At 36.4% G+C, this 19,952-nt stretch overlaps 1 protein-coding gene across 5 annotated transcripts; it reads right to left on the bottom strand.

The window, feature by feature from the left end:
* Positions 1 to 53: 53 nt before the first annotated feature.
* Positions 54 to 19,902, bottom strand: LOC113039615 (rho GTPase-activating protein 45-like). 5 transcript variants are annotated; one of them, XM_026197564.1, is made up of 23 exons: positions 19,524 to 19,902; positions 17,877 to 18,273; positions 14,952 to 15,095; positions 13,979 to 14,063; positions 10,565 to 10,637; positions 10,323 to 10,383; positions 9,336 to 9,470; positions 9,041 to 9,102; positions 8,839 to 8,949; positions 7,098 to 7,178; positions 6,801 to 6,962; positions 6,571 to 6,708; positions 5,425 to 5,615; positions 5,219 to 5,334; positions 5,006 to 5,104; positions 3,878 to 3,979; positions 3,630 to 3,793; positions 3,077 to 3,265; positions 2,868 to 3,005; positions 1,815 to 2,053; positions 1,480 to 1,717; positions 1,264 to 1,360; positions 54 to 670 (listed from the first exon to the last, which is right to left on the bottom strand). In XM_026197564.1, the coding sequence occupies exons 1-23, from the start codon at positions 19,692 to 19,694 to the stop codon at positions 333 to 335; spliced, it is 3,531 nt and encodes a 1,176-aa protein (XP_026053349.1). In that variant the 5' UTR covers positions 19,695 to 19,902; the 3' UTR covers positions 54 to 332. The 5 variants fall into 5 exon arrangements, with proteins under 5 accessions (XP_026053349.1, XP_026053351.1, XP_026053350.1 ...); XM_026197566.1 differs by having other exon boundaries at positions 54 to 649; positions 19,524 to 19,901; XM_026197565.1 differs by having other exon boundaries at positions 54 to 652; positions 19,524 to 19,900.
* Between the last annotated feature and the right edge of the window lie 50 nt (positions 19,903 to 19,952).

The raw sequence follows: 19,952 nt of genomic DNA, 5'->3' as shown, positions 1-19,952 counted from the left end.
AATCTGATTTGCATGTAACCATGACATTAGTTTCCATTGGCTGTAAACTAATATTTTTTAAAATCACTAATTTTTTTTATTATTAAAAGACAAGTACAAACATAAAATTAACAACAGAGATATTCTTCAACACTCGGAGTGTAAGATTTCATAAGATACAAAGCATGAAGACACCGGAGATGAACCGCTGTTTTTGTAAGATAAAGCTAAAAACCATTTGAAACATTATTGCAGGAATCTAAGCGGAAGTATTTTAAATATTAAAATCCCAAAAAAAAAAAAGAGAAAAACCCCAGACTGGATGTTCCAGACAAGCCCGTGCTGTGGTGAACTCAGAGAGTGAGAGTTGTGGTGGTACTCTGACTGATGTTTAACGCTGCCAGCGAGCTTGTGGGCGCTTCCTCTGCTTCCTCTAACTCGGGCGGCTCGCTCTCAGGGGGGGCAGGGGGGTCACTGTTGGGGTTTGAGCTGGAGGGACATTGCAGGTTCACGAGGAGCACGGGTGGTCTCATTTGGGTTTCGGTGGTAGAGTCGAGTGCCTGGTCTGTAGGACTGGGGGGCTGAAGATCACCTCTGGTCTGTTCCTCGTCTGCTTCTGAATCTGAGTCCAGACTGTGTTCCAGAGAACCAAGCGTTCCCGTCGAACTCTCTGCTGATATATGACAGATCACTGTAGATATTATATATAATATCTTTTATTATTTGATTGAATGCAAAACGTCTCATTGAAATTACTGTATGAATAACTAGACAAGTAATATGAATAAGTCAAATGAAGATAAACACCTACAGAGTATATATATAAAAAAAATTAAAATAATGGTGATTTAAATATAAATCTTACATTTACATGAATATAACATTAAAAATACAACATGAAAAGCATTATTAAATATTAAAATAATGCTGTAATTGAATTTTACACACACACATATACATATACATATATATATATATATGTATATATATATATATATATGTATATCACACACACACTAAATGTATTTCAAATTCATATTTATGTATATGAAAGGCTTATGTGTGTGTGTGTGTGTGTATATATTATGGCCAAATAAAGTGAACAACTAACAGTTATTTAAAAATTATGACTATATAAAATATATTAAAATAAATTGATATGAATTCAAACAAATGAAATTTATAACATTTAAAACAATTAAAATATCAAAAGATAAATCAAAATACACACAATGCATCTGAAGAAAGTAAATCAATAATATTAGGAATAAAAGTCTGTAATACCATGGCCCTCTAACTTGTCCGTCTCTGTAGCGCCGGGTTCATCTGCGACTCCTTGTTCTTCATTCGAACAGTGCTCTTCTACATCAATGCTGCTTTCCTGCAAGGAGCAAAACATCACATTTGTTCTGCGTTAACAGTTTAACCAGCGGACCTCCCATTAAAAGGCACCGCTTGCACAACAGGAGAGATCTGATCAACTGCGTATGAATCTCAGACCTGCTGTAGAGACTGTGTGTGGGCGCTGCTGGCGCTTGCAGACCGACTGGAGTCCGAATGGAAAATGGCGGGATAAAACACAATGAGGGTCTCCACTATGCGGGCCTGATATGGGTAATCCACCAGAGACGACAGAGACACCGTGGCCCCTGAGGGCCGGGGCCGCATCAGTGAGGGGCCAAACACGATCCCCAGATTACTCGGGCTCATCTTATTGTCATCTTCTAGTTCTGCAATCCTGAAAACAGAGGGACATTAACCAAATAATCAGTGTTTGATAAACCGAGTTTGGCCGAGTCAGAAATGTGAGAGGAAGTCAATTCTAGGCTCTGTACCTTCTCAGGTGGCGTGCTATGTAGCGCAGAGTGGCGGTGTTTGGTCTGGGCAGCTCTTTGAGGAGGTTCTTGAGCCTGCCCACGAGGGCCAAGAGTTCAGGGTCCGTCTCAGGGCCGAGGTCCACCAGGTCGGGCCCTTTGCCCGTCTCTGCTCCCTCTGGGCCCACTACAGCCAGACTTTCCTTCGCTAGACCCATCAGACTATTGTAGAGACGAAAGGGCATGATGGGCTCTGGAAGCTGAGGAACAGACAGAAATACAAAATAAGGATGTAACAACTGACTTCTGGTGACCATATGAGGATATGAAAGCCACTGTTAACAATGAGTGCAGCTTACTGTCACAGGGAACAGTTAAAGGATCTGTTGAACAAAAATGCAGTGTTGTAATATATTAAAATATTATATATTAAATGTTTTAATATAAATATTCAGATTTTTGTTAATGAAAAAGTATTATTGTTAATTATGATTTATTAAATGTAACTGTGCTTGACGAAGACCTGATGGTCAAAACGTTACATCATTAAATACATTTTATGGATCATTTACATCAGCGTGTGGACAATGAGTTTGGATTTTTGCTTTATTAACATAACTGAAAAAAATAAATAAGTTACATTTGGGGAATCCAAAAATGCTAATTGTTACTTTTCTATTAATAACGTAATTTTTAATGTAATGGAATGCTATAAACATTATTATTAATAAATCAGATATTTTTATTTATAGTAAAGTTTTTAATTAAAATTGAAATACATTTGGGTTATTTGAGGGAACTCTACAAATGCACATTTTGTTATGATGAGGTTTTAATATATTTAATGTGATTTAAGAGAACAATGTATAAATGAATTTAGATTAAGTTGCATTAATAAATACAAAACAAATGATATTATATTAGTTTCGTTTAGGTGAACCAAAAATGTAAACTTAAATTGTCAATTACAATATAATTTTTTTTTAATTTTTGTATAATAGAGAAAATATAGAAAACCCCAAAATGTCATTTGCACAATATTATGATGCATGTCGTGATGTAGTGGTGGCTCACCTGCCGCAGGTACAGCTTCAGTACGTTGCTGATGTCGTGTGGCGAGGACTGTGACAGCTCCACCAGCTCTTTGCCGTTCTCAAACGCCTGGCACAGCTTCTCCACCCGCGTCTTCACCCCATTCACGCGATAAATACCCTGACAGAGAGGAGGACCATCAGCACGATCCTGCATTTCCATTGGCCGAGACCAGCTGGATCTGAACGTACCTTCATTCTCAACGCTCTTCTCTCGATCTCGCCGATGCACTTCTTGATGATGAAGGGGATGCCGTCAGGACTGTTGCCGGACACCTGAGAGAAATCCTGCCCAAACAGCTGAAGGCGACCCTGGAGCTTCTTGTGGCCGCACTGAATGGCCAAAGTCTCCAAGCAGCGCTTGTGACAGGCCAGGAAACACTGCCAAGAGCAAATCAGACTTTAGAGGAGCAGCTCACCCCAAAATAGAAACTCTGTCATTACTCTGTTTCAAAACATAAGACCTTCGTTTATCTTCAGAACACAAATGAAGATATTTTTGATGAAATCTAATATTTTTGACGATCATGCAAGGATCCTTGCTGTCTATAGAGGGTCAGAGAGCTCTCGGAGTGCATTAAAAAATATCTAAATGTGTTCTGAAGATAAACGAAGGTCTTACGAGTTTGGAACGACATGAAGGCGAGTAGTTAATGACTGAACTTTCGTTTTTGGGTGAACGATTCCTTTAATAAGCCCGGCTTATTTCAAACACGAGGCCCAAGTGCAGCCGGCGTGACCTCACCTCCTCGCACTCTGCTCCCTGGAAATAAACGTAGCTGTCACATTCTCTGCACTTGGACGGGGAGCGCAGTTTGCGCAGTTTGTGCGTCTGAGCGGCTTTCGACAGACCCACGTTCCTGAACGGGCCGGTGGGCACCACGATCTCAGGCTCGATGCCGTTTATATCTGGAAAACGTTGAGCAGACCGTGAGAAACTGGAGGACAGGCACAGATTAGAAAGGAGAACACTTGTGCGCTATTTTGTCTTACTTGGCGTTTCAAAGGAAGTAACATTTGAGTCTTTCTCATCTGCGTCTTCGTTTGATGACATGGTTCCTGTAGATGATGTTCGGGTCATTTTACTTATGTCACCTAGAGAAAAAAAATATATATACAAAAACTGTTAATGCAAATTGAAAATATATTATACACACTCTTATTTTTATTAGTTAGGGGTGTAATGGTACATGTATTTGTACCGAAAATTGTCGGTATGGGTCTTCGGTTCGATACAAATCATTAAATTTTCAGGAAATCAGACAATACAGGCCTTTTTTTTATGGTATTTGATGTGGCGCGACATATCGCTGTAAACTAACACCTCACTCCTAACGGACAGAAGCACAGAACGCAATCATCCCTTCATCTTTATTACTACTTTTAACGCAAAATATACAGGAATGAACATCTCACCCCTTGCGTAATCACTCAATAGGCCTATAAGCGTTTCAAGCGTCGAAAGAGCTTTCAAGCAAAACATCACGTAGCATTTAATTTACCTCAGGCAAGTCTTCAGTGTCCATAGCTAGAGAAATGCGGTCTAGAGAAGAGCATTTTGTAAAATATTACACTTTAGGCCTATATTTCATCTTTTTTTTTTACCGGTTAATGATGTCTAAATTAATGCATACATTTAAATTAATATATTGTGAAACAAGTTATGACCCTGTAAATTACTACATTTCATCAGCAAATACAAATTGGATAATTTAAAGTCAAGTAAATTTTATTTTTTCGAAATGATTGTGTATAGAATTTTATAATTTGAGTGTTGAAGTTGAAAATAGATAGTAACTGAATTCAATTTTGGGATCTGTTGTTAATTGTAACCTTAAGGTAGCCTAATGGAAAAGAGCTCTGTAAAGTTTGGAGCAAAAGTTGAGGTAGATTGTTTTTCCCAAAGAAAATGTGTAATTAAATTTCCTTAAAGAAAGAGCCATTTGTTCTGTAAACCATTGTAAAAAAAAAAAACGTTTAGTTTTTTCCTCCTGTTGTACTGAAACATACTGAACAGCGACGTCAAAACCAAGGTACGTAATCAATCATCATGTTTGTTTACCATTATACCCCCTCCCCTTCTTTTTGTTTTGTTTTATTAGTCATGGCAGGAAGTTGTACCTGTGCTGGTAGTGGGGGATCCCAGGCCACTTCCTCCTCCCACACTGTCGGTGTCGCTCACTGTGGAGCCCCAGGATTTGTGGGTCATTTGACCTCGAGCTGAAAAGTAACACAATTCACAATCATTTGCACAACTATTTTAGATATTCATTACATGCCAAAAAAAAAAAATCTAATCCAAACAAGCACCTTTTTATATATCACTGCACATACCTCTCTTGTGTTCCTCTTTGTGAGAGGCGCTCGTATCTCCCGTTTCTCCAGCGGTGGGCGGGGCTTCAGCACTGCTGTGAGCTTCAGCACTGTCTGCACGAGCTCTGACTGACGGCCTGAATTCAAGACAAGACAACACCTCACTGTAATATTCACATCCACTTCCATCATATTCCATGTCTGAAAGCAAGATGAGTGTTTGTTACTGGCTGGAGGAGGCAGAGTAGGCCTCAAACTCGTAATGCGTCTCAGGCTCTTCGCTCATCTGAAGGTCTTTGACGTGTGTGGCGTACTGCTGTCCCGGGTCGTACAGTTTACTGCTCTCACACAGCGTCTGATAGTGCACCGGCAGAGCTACCGTCTGCATGTGCATGATCTGGTAGTAGGAGATGGTGGCCTGGAAAGAGTTTCACACGGTTAAAACTGCTAAAAGATGGATTTGGATTTAAAAGTTTTCTTGGTTAGAATTTTTTTTGACCATGTTAGTCTGAGTACTGCATGAAAGGGCCATTGATCAAGTATACACACAACACTACAGAAAAACAACCTTAAAAAGGTCTAATTCCAAACATTTAGCGAGTTTAAAGTTAACTTTATGACTTTGAAATGGACTAGCCATAAATATTACCAGCCATTAAACTGTATTTTAAAATAGATTCTTAATTATGTTTTCTATATTGAAGATATTTCATTTTAATTCTGCATTTTGAAATTATACATTTGCCATATTTTACTATTTCCTCAATATAGATGCTTCAAAAATATTTGCCTTATTAAAAAAAAAAAAAGTCCTTAAATATATTTGCGGTCCACAACAACAACAACAACATGCTGCTATACAAGTTTCAAAATGAAAAAGTACAGAATAAATATTTTCTTAAAAATATATTTGCTGGATCTCAAAATACTCCCAAAAATATCTGCTTCATATAAAAAGGTCTTGAAATATTTGCTACATTTAGAAATATCCTTAAATACATTTTCTGTGTTTAAAAACAGAGAAATTCAAAAATATCGAAAATACACATTTTATATTACAAATATCTATCCATCCGAGCTGGATTGCAAAATATTAATACTCGTTGTATTTTTTTATTTTTTCCCTTACAAATTTGCTGTAATTTTGCATACTTCCCTGATATATTTACTATGTTTTGAAATATTTCCCTTGTATTTTATTATGTGTACTTTAAGTTGATTTTTGGGTCACAGTCTAAGAGAGTCTTGTACAAAATACCCTCTGAAAAAAATAAAAAATAAAACTTGTGTTTCTCCTCAATTTCATTTGTGGGTTTTTTTTATAAATTTTTCATATAGAGATTTGTTTCATCTAGTGAGTGTGAAGTGTTTACCGAGCGGATGGTCTGGTCGCTCTGTTTGATGACCTCCTGGATCTGCCGCAGGACCGTGACCTTCATGTGCTCCAGCTCCTGGTGTTGAGTGGTGGCATCTGCGATACACGTCCGGTACGTGGCCTCGGCCTCCTCAGCCTGAGACCCACACAAAAACACAACCCGTTAACCACTGAACCTCCGTTCCTGCAGAAATATGAGAGATGCATTGTGGGAGTGCCGAGTCTGACCTTGTTGCGGGCCTCTTCCTCCAGCCGTTTCTTCTTATCTACTGTTTTGGTGGTAGAACTGCCGCCCTCCTCCCTGTTAGCTGCCGTCCTGGCCTTGTCGTACTCCTCGCAGCGGGTCATGTAGACCTGCTTGGCCCTGCGAAGGTTGGCCTCACACTCCATCTGTGTTCAAACACACAACAACCCTTACAGACCTGCGCTGCTAGCGTTTCGTATGGTTTAGTGCATGTAGACTCCTCCTGGCTGGAGCTTTAAAGTGTTCTGGTAGCTCATAAGAGGGATAAAAGGAAACGTTACCAGTTTTCTCTTGGCCTTCAGCCACTGTTCCTTGATCTCCTTGCGCTTCTTCTCATGCTCTTGTTTGCGGAGCAGCAGAGGCTGTGGACGAACAAAGCACATGATGCTTGACAGCAAAATACTTCATGCTACAGATTTCAAGATATTAAAACTATGACTGAACAATTAGAATAAAATGTAACTTAACAACGATGAAGATGACAACATATTAAAAGGAGTAAGGAAAGAAAGGAAGAAAAGCGTTTTAAAGTCTCATTCAGATCATTTTCACAACAACCATCGTCAACAATAAAAATACATGCATACAGTACAATAGTATGTTTAACAGTAACTACTAATAAACATAGATCAAATTAGCACACTGATCTAACTTATTGCTAATGTATCTTATGGTTAACCTGATAGCTGAAGAGTTATGTTAGAAAGAATGGCAACTGCTTAGCATGCAAACCAATTAGCACGCTAAGCTAACTAGCATAAGTCAGCGAAACACAAGCAGGGTAAATTTCTGAACCGTTTTCAAGTTATAAATGTTTTTGCAAAAAAAAAACCCTTATATTTCTGGAATACTAGGTGGTGTTCAGTCTTCTCTGGTACCAGAATCAGAACATGCTGATGGTGATTCCTATCGAATTTTGCGCCAGTGTCAAATCGTTTAAAAGATATCGCAATTTATGACAAAATTCAGAATGGCGGACAATATGAATTTCGGCCAAATTGTTCAGTTACAAGCAAAAATGTCTTTCATCTCAAGACCTGGAGCCGTTTACAACTTTAGCATGTAGCATCAGAACAGTTTCATTTCGACAAAATACAGCCTCTGAACCAATTTTGGGTCAACATAGTTAAAGGGAGAGTTCACTCAAATGAAAATTCTGTCATTAATGACTCCTCCTCATGTCGTTCCAAACCCGTAAGACCTTCGTTCATCTTCAGAACACAAATTAAGATATTTTTGATGAAATCCGAGAGCTTTCTGAGGCTCCCATAGACAGCATGGATACTACCATGATCAAAGTCCAGAAACATAGCAAGGACATCGTTAAAATAATCCACGTGACATTAGTGGTTCAACCGTAATCTTAGAAAACTACGAGAATACCTTGTGTGCAAAGAAAACAACAACTACTTAATTCAACAGTTTGTCTTCTCTACATCACCCTATAGCACCATTTTGGAGAGGATCACATACTTAAACAACGTATGCTGTTCTGCGTCACCTGGTCCACGCAGATGTGCTTTGATCTGAATGAAAACAACGTAAATGGAGCCACTTGTGTTCTGAAGATGAATGAAGGTCTTACGGGTTTGGAACGACATTACGGTAATGACAATTTCCATTCTGGGGTGAGTTATACCTTTAAGTTCACCACATCAAAACTTGAACAAAGATGTATGTCAAAAGATCAAAGATCATCCAAGCCAATTTTCGGAAGAAATTTTTGTTGGAGGAGTAGTGAAAAAAAAATTGAGTACTGTAATGAGTCTTAATGTAACCTATTAAACAGAAGCAGCATGAAGAGTGTAATCAGGTGTACAAAGTTACATTTTTTCAAAGGGTTCAAAAGTTATAACCATTTGAAAAGTGATTTCTGAACTGTTGGAGGTCCTACAGAGTTGGTAAGTTCACCACTCATGACCATAAATACAACCGTGCCAATTTTCTTCATGTTCCTTCTTATGGTTCATATGGTTGCCATAATAATAATAAGTGCAAAAGGTGGACATGTTGGTGTTGTACCATGATGAAGGTCTGGTTGTGCAGGGTGGAGGCCGCCTGATGCATCACATTGCTTTGCTCCAGGTCCTGCTCCAGAGCCAGAGAGTAGATGGAGAAGAAGGGCATGTGTGGCTGATGGACAAAGAAGAAAATAGAGACGCATGAGGAAGAAGACAAAGCAATCCTGAAGTATTCAAAGAATCAGAGCGAGGTTAGCTCTCACCTGTGTGATGGTCTGTTTACAAGACTGATAGATCCTTTGTAAGCCCTTGGAGAACTCCACCTCTGTACAAACATTAACTAATAAAGATTCACTGCAATTTAAGATGTCTAAGATGAAGTAAAAATAAACAACCAAAATATAAGGAGCAAGAGGACATGGCTCAACCAGTCAGGATTTAAAATTAGAACTAAGTTTTATTCAGAACTATAGAAAACGTATTTCAGTCTCTTATATAATACTTAAAATCTAATTTTACCTCCAACCATCACATCACTGAAGCCACACATGATCCTACCTAATGCAAGCTTCCTCTCAACATAGCCGATCAGATCCTTGATGTATTTAGAGATGGTTTTAGCGTACGTCAGAGCCGAGTCTACTCCTCCTTCACTGCGCTGCAGGATAATGTCTACCTCTTCAGCGCTCCTCGCTGCCAACACACACACACACACACACACACACACATTAGAATTATGGGAGTTTCACTTTAGGAAAAAATACATTTGTAGAACTAATGAGAAAAAAAAAACTATTTCTTTGTTTAGCAGAAGACAAGTTATGTCAAAACAAGTCATCTAAAAATGTATAATAATATTTATTTGTGCATGCATGTATAATAGCAGAACATTTAAAATTAGAAAATAACTATCATCATCACAACAATACTACCTCTAATAAATATATTGAAAAATAAATAATGCGTTTAAATATATTCTGCCTTATCCGTAAGTTTGCATATTTAAACAAGTTATCTTAATAATAATTGTATTATTAACAATAAAATTGTTAATATTTTTATTTTAAATATGTTCTGCAGGAGATTTAGTAAAGATCTCTTATATAATATTCATGAATGCATTCATTTATTTGTTTGAGATCTTTACAAAATCTCCTGCAGAACATTTAAAATTATGAATTATATTATAGTTATTCTTATTATAACAATACTACTACTACTACTACTAATAATCAAATGTATTATATCTTAATACATATTTGTTCGCAGGGCCAATATATCTTAATATTATTCATGTTATGCAGGAGATTTTAGAAAATAATGGATAAATACTATTAGTTTATTAAATTCTTAAATGTTCTGCATTTAAGCAGAACATTTCTCTTATAGATCATTTTAAATATGTTCTGCACAAGACTTTAAACATAACATCACAATTATCATCAGCTCACTAAATGAAAAAAGAAAAATTATCACAAAAAAACAACTATATCAGTCCACTCCGACCTGCTTTTCTGTATTTCTGAATTTGTCAAAACAATGTACCCAGCTCAGATGAATCACTCCGTGTGTGTGAAGACTCATGACCCGAGAGGTTCTCCATGGACTGAACATTCAAAGAGAACAAACAAATATTTAGATCACACATTGGGTCACATACACATCGGTCATGTGTGTTCATGTGAGTCTTATTTTATTAGAGCAGTGACTCTAATCACAGAACGCCAATTTCAGGAAGTCAAACCCTGCTGCCAACATCCTCTCTGAACAGAGACTGACACACTCACCCTGCTCTTCTCAGACGGCAACACCGACAACAGCGTGCTGCTGTCCACCTCTCCCATCAGCAGCTCAGACACACTGACAAAACACACAGACAACAACAAGAAGTGAAAAACTCGGACTCCAGCAGAGGATTAGATGCCAGCTCTCAGCTTCCTCTTTGCCACAGAAACACAGTCACATTGCAGTGCTGCATGATTTAAGGTTTTAGTCACAGGAAATTAATGCAAGGCATGAACAAGACCATTTGAGCAACATTTTGTGCTGCCATTCAAAAAAATGTATTGATACGATTATGAAAAGTTGAAGTGACAACAACAGCAATACTACATGAGAGATGATAATTATCAGATCTTTGAGGGTTTAGGGCTGTTAGCGTAAGAGAGCAGAAGCCACAGATCAACTTCCTGTTTTTTCTGTAGAGCTTCGATTAATGTCAATGATCTAAAAGAGCATTTTGAGCGAGATGATTTCATAATGTACACAAAGTATGCTGTATGGCACTGCAGTGTAAGATTCATTTAGACTGGTAAAAATCTAATTAAACTAAATCATGAACAAAATAAACCAAAGTAAAAAAAAAAAAAAAAAAAAAGGAACAAAGTGCTTTTTCAAAACAATAAATAGTCCTGTTCACTCAAGGGGAAATTGTTCCTTTGGAAATTATTTTTTTAAATATTTAATTATTTAGTGATTGATTTAAATGCATTTAGATTAATACGTTCCAAAAGAATGTGCTAGTTCCTGGAAGAAATCAAAAAGTGGATAAATGGATAAAAAAAAAAATAAAAAAAATTGTATGGAAAAATACAAGATTGTTGCCACATGACCTCAGCGTCCAACTGCCATTGGGTTATTTTGATTAGGTAAGAAAAAAAAAAAAAAAGATACAATAAAAACTAAAGTTATCTGCTTTTGTAAATAAACTTCATGTGTGTCTAATAATTATATATATATATATATAGTGACATCATTTAAAATGCTGTAACTAGTTAAACATTTTGTCCTACATGGACCTGTTGTTATAAAAGCTGCAGTGTTATATTCATTTTTGAGTCCTTGTCCTATGGTGTGGTAAATTATAAACTTTTATAAAGCATGAAGTGTTAATAAAGACCTCCGGAATATTTTTACAAGTGTCTATTTTAGTAAATGGTTATAATTCTTTGTCCTCCAAACGTGTGAAAACATAGGAACTAGTTACATTTAGTCTCTGAAACCCATGTCCTCTGGTGCAACACCACATCCTTATTTTATATCGACCAATTCCGGAGAAAACCATAATTAGTTGAAGGACCCCATTCATGATCGTGTTACTGAAGCCCCTTGTGAAGCCCATGACATGAGCACATGGTCCTTTCGGTCTCAATTGTTCAAATATCTTACTTTTTTGGAACCAGTGCAAAAGTTTTATGTTTTGTTGTTCTTTGGTGTGACTGCCCTAAATTATATATTTTTGAATTAAAAACTACATGTTAAACTACATGGAAAATTGTGCAAATGTGTCTTGCTCACCGCTAATGACAGGTTAGCTCGGAATAGCAAGGTCATTAATTGTCAGAAAAAGGCTGACATTTAAAAAAAAAAAAAAGCATTTTAAATCAGACCTAACTAATTTTTAGAACATTTTCAGTGTTCTTACATGCAATAATTACATGAAACTATTTTCTGATGTTTTTACAGAAAACTTGTACCATTATAAAGTGTCGTGAAAATAATTATAAAACGTGATGATTTGTTTTTGAGACCGAATGAGCTGAGGGAGAGAAAGTAGTGGAAGAGAGGACACGGAAATATAGACTAAATTAACAGGGATCCACGCAGAAGGGAGAAGTTCGGAAGAGAACAAAATGCGGAAAGTAAATATAATCAAAATGATGCCTTAAATAATCCATTCAAATCTTAATGAATATAAATCATATTTAGCTTTGCCACACATGCAGGAGGGGGCTAGAAGAGTTTCAGTAACATACTGATTGACTAAAAGACTGGATTTTGTAAAAATTTTGTGCATTAAAAACCCCTCAAATCAAACATGATTTGTATCAAAATTAAATAGAGACCATTTCGGTCCTTTAGTGTGACGTAACATCCTATGGTCATGGCGTGACACACATAATAGAACCACAGATTTGTTTTTGTTTTTCAAAAAAAAAATGTATATTTTTTTTTATTTTATTTTGCAGTAGGCGAGACATTATATCACTCAACTTTAAATGGTATAATTTTTTTGCAGTTTTGAACGAATGACAGCAAAATTTGTCTTGAAATGCTCCAACAAGTCATAAAAAAAAAGTCTAACAAAGATCTGTCTTGCTATTTCTGTATTATAGATTTTTGCTATGTCACACAATAGGACAAATTTATGGCACATTTCAGTAAAAAAAAAAAAAAAAAATTAAAAAGCAGTGAAAGAAGAAGTTAGTGACGCTTTATATTTTCTCAAAGATCAGATGTCACACTTCATAAATATATGCATTTATTTTACAAAAAAGGAGATGGAGAGAGAGATAAACACCACTGGCAGGTCAATCAAAATAAATACTTCAAAGAATAAATGCTAAAACAAATTGGGTGCAATTACTTTCATTTTCATTACGCTCCATTTACTTTAGTTTATCACATCTGAAATGGAAAATCAAGTAGAGTGAATTGTAGGATACAGTATTCATTAAATACAATACTGCTCTCTGGTTGTATACTGCACATTTTGGTAAATGTACTATTAAATCCAGGTAATCTATTCATACAGCAAAGTGGTGCACCCACACACAAAAAAAAAAAAAAAAAAAAAAAACCTGGCAGAATATATTTTAACCTTATATAACTAGAAAAAGCGAGGGATTGGATAGACCTGAAAACCTTTTATTATTATTATTTTTAATTGTGCCATTGTTTTTCCACTGTTTGTGTGTTTGAGTTTCCCAGTGGTTCCCAAACTTTTTCTGCCAGGCCCCCTTTTTGTAGGGAATATTTTCAAGGCCCTTTTTTTTTGGAAAGTCTCTTATGCTCACCAAGGCTAAACTTATTTATTAAAATATGGTAAACATTGCAATATTATAAAATATTGTCAATTTAAATGATCTATTTGAAGGTTTTAACTAGAGCTCGACCGATATATCGGCCGATATTTGGCTTTTCCCCAAATATCGGCATATATGTTCTTCTGTTTGACCGATGAAGTTCGTGGTGGGACTTATTTTTGACAAAATTTGAAATCATGAATATAAACGCATCCACGTTATAGCAAAATCCATATCGTGGAACAACATATACGGGTAGTCACGTTCATACCAGTATAGCGACCACCCCTATCTCGGAGTAAAAAAAGTTTGCACAATTACGAAATCTAAAGTCACAAGTACTTTTTCCCCAGAGCGGCAGATAGCGTGATCCGCTGACGAGAGCTTCATACTCACTTGCTGCTAAAGGCTACAGCGATGGTCTCGATGGCCTTCTCAAAATCTTTCTTGTCTGCTTCATTGCACACTTCATAGTGGTATCCTGAAGTCAAAGACAAAAAAAAAAAAGTTGTTAGTAAATTGCTTAAAGGGGTCATATGGTGCATGAAGAAGATCTGTAAAGTTGAAAAAAAAAAAATATAATAATAATAATAATCAAATCCAAATAAATATTCTTTATAAAAGTTAAGTCAACCATGCCCTCCTAAAAGACCTCATTCAAACACACCCCACATGATGTGTGCTGCACATTTTATGGGAGGACCGTTCCCGAACCATAGCCTACAATGCCGTTTACACAAAAAAGCGGTTTCTGCAGTTGGGCAGTTCCAACTTTGGAACGACAGTCTGGCGCTTCTGACACGCAGCCTGTAAGTACGTTTTCATATGTAAAGAATTTGCCACTGATGATTCAAACGCGAGTTTTGAGCAGTATAGAGTAGCGCTTGTTGTTTGACGTTTCTCAGATCACAAATACAGACATGGTTTTATCTTCACAACGCGCGATACACAAACCATAAAAAGACAGTACAAGTCATTCTAATCAGCGATTAGGTGCCCACTGGATGCAACAAATACCTTTTTTGTAATGGGTTCTATTGGTTGTGTCTCGTCAAGCCGGGAGACAACATCACAGTATGGTGAGGAGCGTAACATTTCCGTCCCATGCTTGATTTTTTTCTACCAATCACAAAGCACTGGATAACGGGCCAATCAGAGCTCAACTTACTTTTTAGAGCGATTTCAGTAAGGCGGGGCATAGAGGAGCAACAGTAATGTAAATTGTGGAAAATGTGTTTTTTGAACCTTAAACTGCATTAACACATTGCATTACACCAAATAAATGTCCTTTTTAGCAACATAATTTGACCCCTTTAAAATGACAGAATCTTATTACTGCTGTAGAACGGCTGTAAATGGCTGCTCTAACCTTTGACCTGTGAGATGAGCTTGCCGGCAGCGGTGAGCGTCTCCACAGTGTTGAGGAGAGGGTACATGCTGATGACCTGCCGCAGGATGCGCAGAACTTCCCCCAAACACTCATGGGCCAATGGACGCCGGTTCTCCTGTTTGTCTGCCAAAAACCATAAACAACGTTATCATCAGACTCTTAACAACTTAATATAAACATCTAGATTACAGCCGCACTAGCTAACAAGAAGTAAAGACTTCTGCTTAAACTTAATTTGATTTTTGTGCCAAATGATAACCCTTCACACAGTGTTATCAAATGAGCAAAACTATAATTCAATATCTGGGCCATATTTCATCAAGCAAGGAAAAAAAAAAAAAAAAAAAAAAAAAAAAAAATGAAATGATTAAGAAGAATAAATCTGTAATTTCACCCCATTTGAAAATAAATGCCACAACGTAAAACAGACAAAAACAAATACAAGTTATAAAAAAATAAAAAAATCGGGTTTCATATTTTAACACATAAGAAAAAAAGCCAAAACGAGATAAGTAAATAAATGCGGTGTTCATATTTTCACCCTACATTATACAAAAAGATTATGAATAACTTATAAAAAAAAAAAAATAATAATAATTGTGTTCATTTGTTCAGTCTTGTTCAATAAATAATCAAATTATACAAAACAAGAACAAAGAAATAAAAATAAAATAAATCGACAGGTTACACTTTCTCATCTTTATCAACATTTTTCCTTCTGGTTTTAGGGCACAATATGACCTAGATATTTCTTCATGAACCCAGTAACCCTTTAACCGACATGTCAATGTCTATCATGCTGAGAAATATCTGCAGTGATCCCAAAAGAGTCGAGATGATGCAAGACCCTTCATTTGTTCACACAGTGTTGCAGTGCTTTCTGGTCTGCTGTGACACGTCTACAAGCCACTTCCTCCTTTCACGGCTCTAACTGTAACCAAAAGCAAAAAACACCTCTGACTTGAGTTTCTCTTTGTTTGGTTGAAACTACCCAACTTCTATAGTAATGGGAAGCATGAACAACTGGCTTTCCCCCCCCAATCACACAAAGTGGGCCATTTGTGTTCGATTATTAAAAATAATAATAAAGTTGTGTAAATTGTGGCATGAATCAACCATCAAACCCAGTGCCAAATGTTTGAAATATGGCAAAATGATTTCGAGATTTATACGAAATGTACTATTTTTATTATTAGTAGTAATAAATTAGTTAATTAACATTTATTTTTTGGACAACTATCAAGTATCATATTAATAATTTACTACCATAACATAGTTTTCAAACTTGGAGCAGCAAAAGAATTCATAGGAAAATGAATAGAAATACATTTCTATAAAAAGATTAAATATACACATTATAAAATTCCTTGCAACAACAACCTTCAAGAAGAGTGCCTTTGTTGTCTTTTTAGGGGATTTTTTTTATTTGGATGAACTGAGAAGAGATCGATGCAAATAAATTTTGCATTAATAATAAATTAATTTTCAGTTACACCAGTTCAATCTGAAGAGAAATCATTTTAATCAACTTAATACGCAATTAATTATATATATATATATATATATATATATATATTATATATATATATATATATATATATATATATATATATATATATATATATATATATATATATATATATATATATTATATATATATACACACCATGATTTACAGTCACTGTGCTTTTATACAGATCCTCTTGGGGAGAAGACCGTTTTGTCTATCTTTAGTGAAATATCAGAAAACTATAACTGATTTTTTGTTATTTATGGGTAGTACTACCACATGCTTGATGCTGAATGACGTTGCTCTACAAGTCCTGAGAGCGGAAGGGGGTGTTTTCTGAGAGAACCGTTTCCTGCCCCAGTGTGGTGCACCACAGGAACTCAGCCTCACTGCAGATACAGGAAGATCAGGGCCTCTTGAGCGAACTCAGCCCCGCCCCTTCTCTGCTCCACGATCACATGATCCTCAGCGGACGGTGATGTTTGCGTCAGGACGTGCAAAAAGTCATGTGGCAGACAAGTATCGAGCACAGTTGGGAGTTTCTAACATGAAAATAATTACCAGGAAATGTTTCGGAAACATTTCATCCATGTCAACTCAACGTAAAAAAACAACAACCCGTTATTGTAATTATAACAGTAAACGACTAAAAATGCTACGTTAAAAACCTGTAAAATGGTTAACGGTAATTTCTAATTATATCTTACAGCACTTTATATAACGTTACAGTAAAATACAGACAATCACAAAATTCTTTCAAATGGTGTGATTAAAAATAAATTAAATTTTTTTTTAAATAAAATTAATAAAAATTAATAAAATTAAAAATCACGAAGACATGCAGATTATTTTAGTGTAATTTGTTAGTTTATTTATTTTCCGTTCACATTTTCATGTTTTAATTTTAGTATTTTCAGTGTTTGTAATTATTTATTGTTATTAGTTTTGTTGTAATTTGGTTAGTTATTTTTAATGCGTCTATGGTTTGATTTCAATGATTTGTATAATAAACATTTTAAAATATACGTTTTAAATAAAGTATTGAATAAGTTAAAATTTTGTTTTATTATAAGTTAACATGCATTTAATCAGTTTGTACTTGCATTTTTGCTGACTATTATAACCTTGTTTATGATGAAGTTTGAATTTTTACAAACTTTTTTTATGGTGGTTGTAAGTATATTATCAAATGTATAAAACCCATTTTAGGTATATTATTGTCCACTTTGGTACATTAACGTTATATTAGTCAATTATATGCTTTAATGTGTTCAGCTCATAAAACCTAAAATGTTTCTACCATATTTTTTTACGTTAAAATTCTGGCAACCACAGCTGCTGGTTTTCACCCAAAACTTCACACATTCTTGTAGTTTATTATCTTATTATCTTACCTTCAAGCACAACATCTTTCAGTTTCTCTACTGCTTTGGCAAACCGCTCCACTATGCGCAACAACGACGGGATGTCTTCCACCTCGATGGCCACTGTAGTCTCGGGTGTCTCGGGCGAGGGACTCTGGGCGATGACGGACTTCCCTGCACCCTTACTGAAAACCCAAGACTGGATTGGGAAGCCTGCGGCACTAGGATTACGACTCAGGGAAGTCGGGCGCTTTAGGGTGCCCATTGGGGATGGACTGCCAACCAGCTTAGTGTGCTGGGCCAAAGGTGTGCCTGGACAGGAAGACGGGACTTCTAGGACAGGGGGAGACAGACTGGAGGACGTATGGGATGAAGAGGTGACTGCATCGACTGCATCTTTCCGAGGCTGTTCTTGAAGAGCGGAGAGCTGTAAAGCGATAAAGACAAAAACAAGGATATAGTGTGGGCAAACTGATAGACATGACAAGTCTTAAGGTAGAAAGTTCATGCGGATAGAACACAAGATGTGTGACTGACTACAATAGACGGCTGTTAGTAAACAGAACTTCTTTACACAAGAGCAATTGTGTAACCGTGGCCTACTTCCTGTCACACCCCGAAGAGCTGATGCCACACTAAATGGCACCACTGAGGCCTAAAAACACTAATGCGACTAAAGATGAATATTAAGCCAAGTTACCGAAAATCCCATCAATTATAACTCATTTCGGCATCATTTTAGTCAACAAACGAGTGATGCATTACAATACATAAACCAATAAGTGTTAACAGGGTGATATCCCAAATTCCAGTTCACTTTTAAGAGAGGATAGAGATATAAATAAATAAAATGTTAAATAAATGATGAAAACTCGTCATAATACTTGGAATATTACAATATTTCAGTACGACATTTTAAAGTTTAAAATGCATACATTTAACGTTTTGCAGTTCACTTTGATCCAATTAATTTTTAAAAGAACAAATATTCCTTGCACACTTTCAATATGAGGTCCTAAGGTAACATGTATAGTAGTTTTACAACTGTTTACGCCACATGACAGGATGCATATCATACACACATGCATATTTCAAGCAGTTACACAAATATTTACTGCTTAAAATATGTATACTGACGAAAAAAAAAAAAAAAAGTACTTTAAATACAACCCACCTGTTTGAGCCAGACGTTGGGTCTATTTGGTAAGATGTCCAATTTAGTTTTGCCGTTTGATTTTTTCACTCTCTGACTAGTCGCGTAAGGACTGTAGCTTTTGCTATTTGATCCACGCTTCAACATTTCCAGCTACTGAGCGTTGAAAATCAACTTTCGATACGATTACCCGTCATATCTCATGATTTTAATTCAACACATTCAACTGAACCTTAAAAAGCACCTGGAAGTAAGTCAGTTCAGGAGAAAAATATTCAAAGTAAGGCAAAACCTGAACTTCTCAACCCCTTTGATATCACACTGAGGAAGTTTAGACCGTCCCTTTCTTCCTAATTATTTGTTTTAGATAACCTAACAGTCTAGATAACCACCTCGAATTCTACTTTAAAACACTGAAAACGTTCTTAAATTTCCCAGCAACGTCGAAAACATGAGCGCGAGGGTGAAAATGTCACTCAAGTTGATTGGCAGGAGGAAAAGTCGAGAGATGCTGTGAGACTTACTGATGGAGAGTTGAGAGGGCTGTTTCCTGTTCGGCTCTTCTTTGACATCGAGTGCGTCTTCATAAGTTCCCTTGTCCTTTTAGAGAACATTTTAAGCTTTAGTTGTTTCGATCCGACGCGTATTTCTTTTAATTTATCGTGTAGCCCCCCAGCCCACCCCCGGCTCCCCATTTCAAAGCGCTGATGCGAGGTTTCCACACTCCGAGCTCGAGCTTGTGTCTCACACCTCTAATATGATCGCACATTGACTGAATCTACTGACACTCATCAGAATTGTCTGAGGCGCATCCGCTTTTTTTTCTCTCGCTGTGACTTTGACAAGTGAAACTGCGTTGCCGTGTATAACTGGATAACATCATGCATGCTCGCTGAGACTTTTAAAACGAGGTTTATGCAATGAATTACATCATTTTACGACAAAAAATAAGC

Source organism: Carassius auratus, chromosome 22 (assembly GCF_003368295.1).
Source record: "Carassius auratus strain Wakin chromosome 22, ASM336829v1, whole genome shotgun sequence".
Lineage (NCBI taxonomy): Eukaryota > Metazoa > Chordata > Actinopteri > Cypriniformes > Cyprinidae > Carassius > Carassius auratus.
Note: the sequence above shows the minus strand (reverse complement) of the source record. Positions and strands in the feature narration are given on the sequence as shown.

Coding starts and splice junctions, on each gene's coding strand:
- LOC113039615 (XM_026197564.1), bottom strand. CDS start 19,694: ATGGGGAGCCGGGGGTGGGCTGGGGGGCTACACGATAAATTAAAAGAA. Junction 5,616..6,570: donor GCGACCAGACCATCCGCTCG/GTAAACACTTCA, acceptor AACTCTTTCCAG/GCCACCATCTCCTACTACCA. Junction 3,980..5,005: donor ATCCCCCACTACCAGCACAG/GTACAACTTCCT, acceptor TTTTTTCTCTAG/GTGACATAAGTAAAATGACC.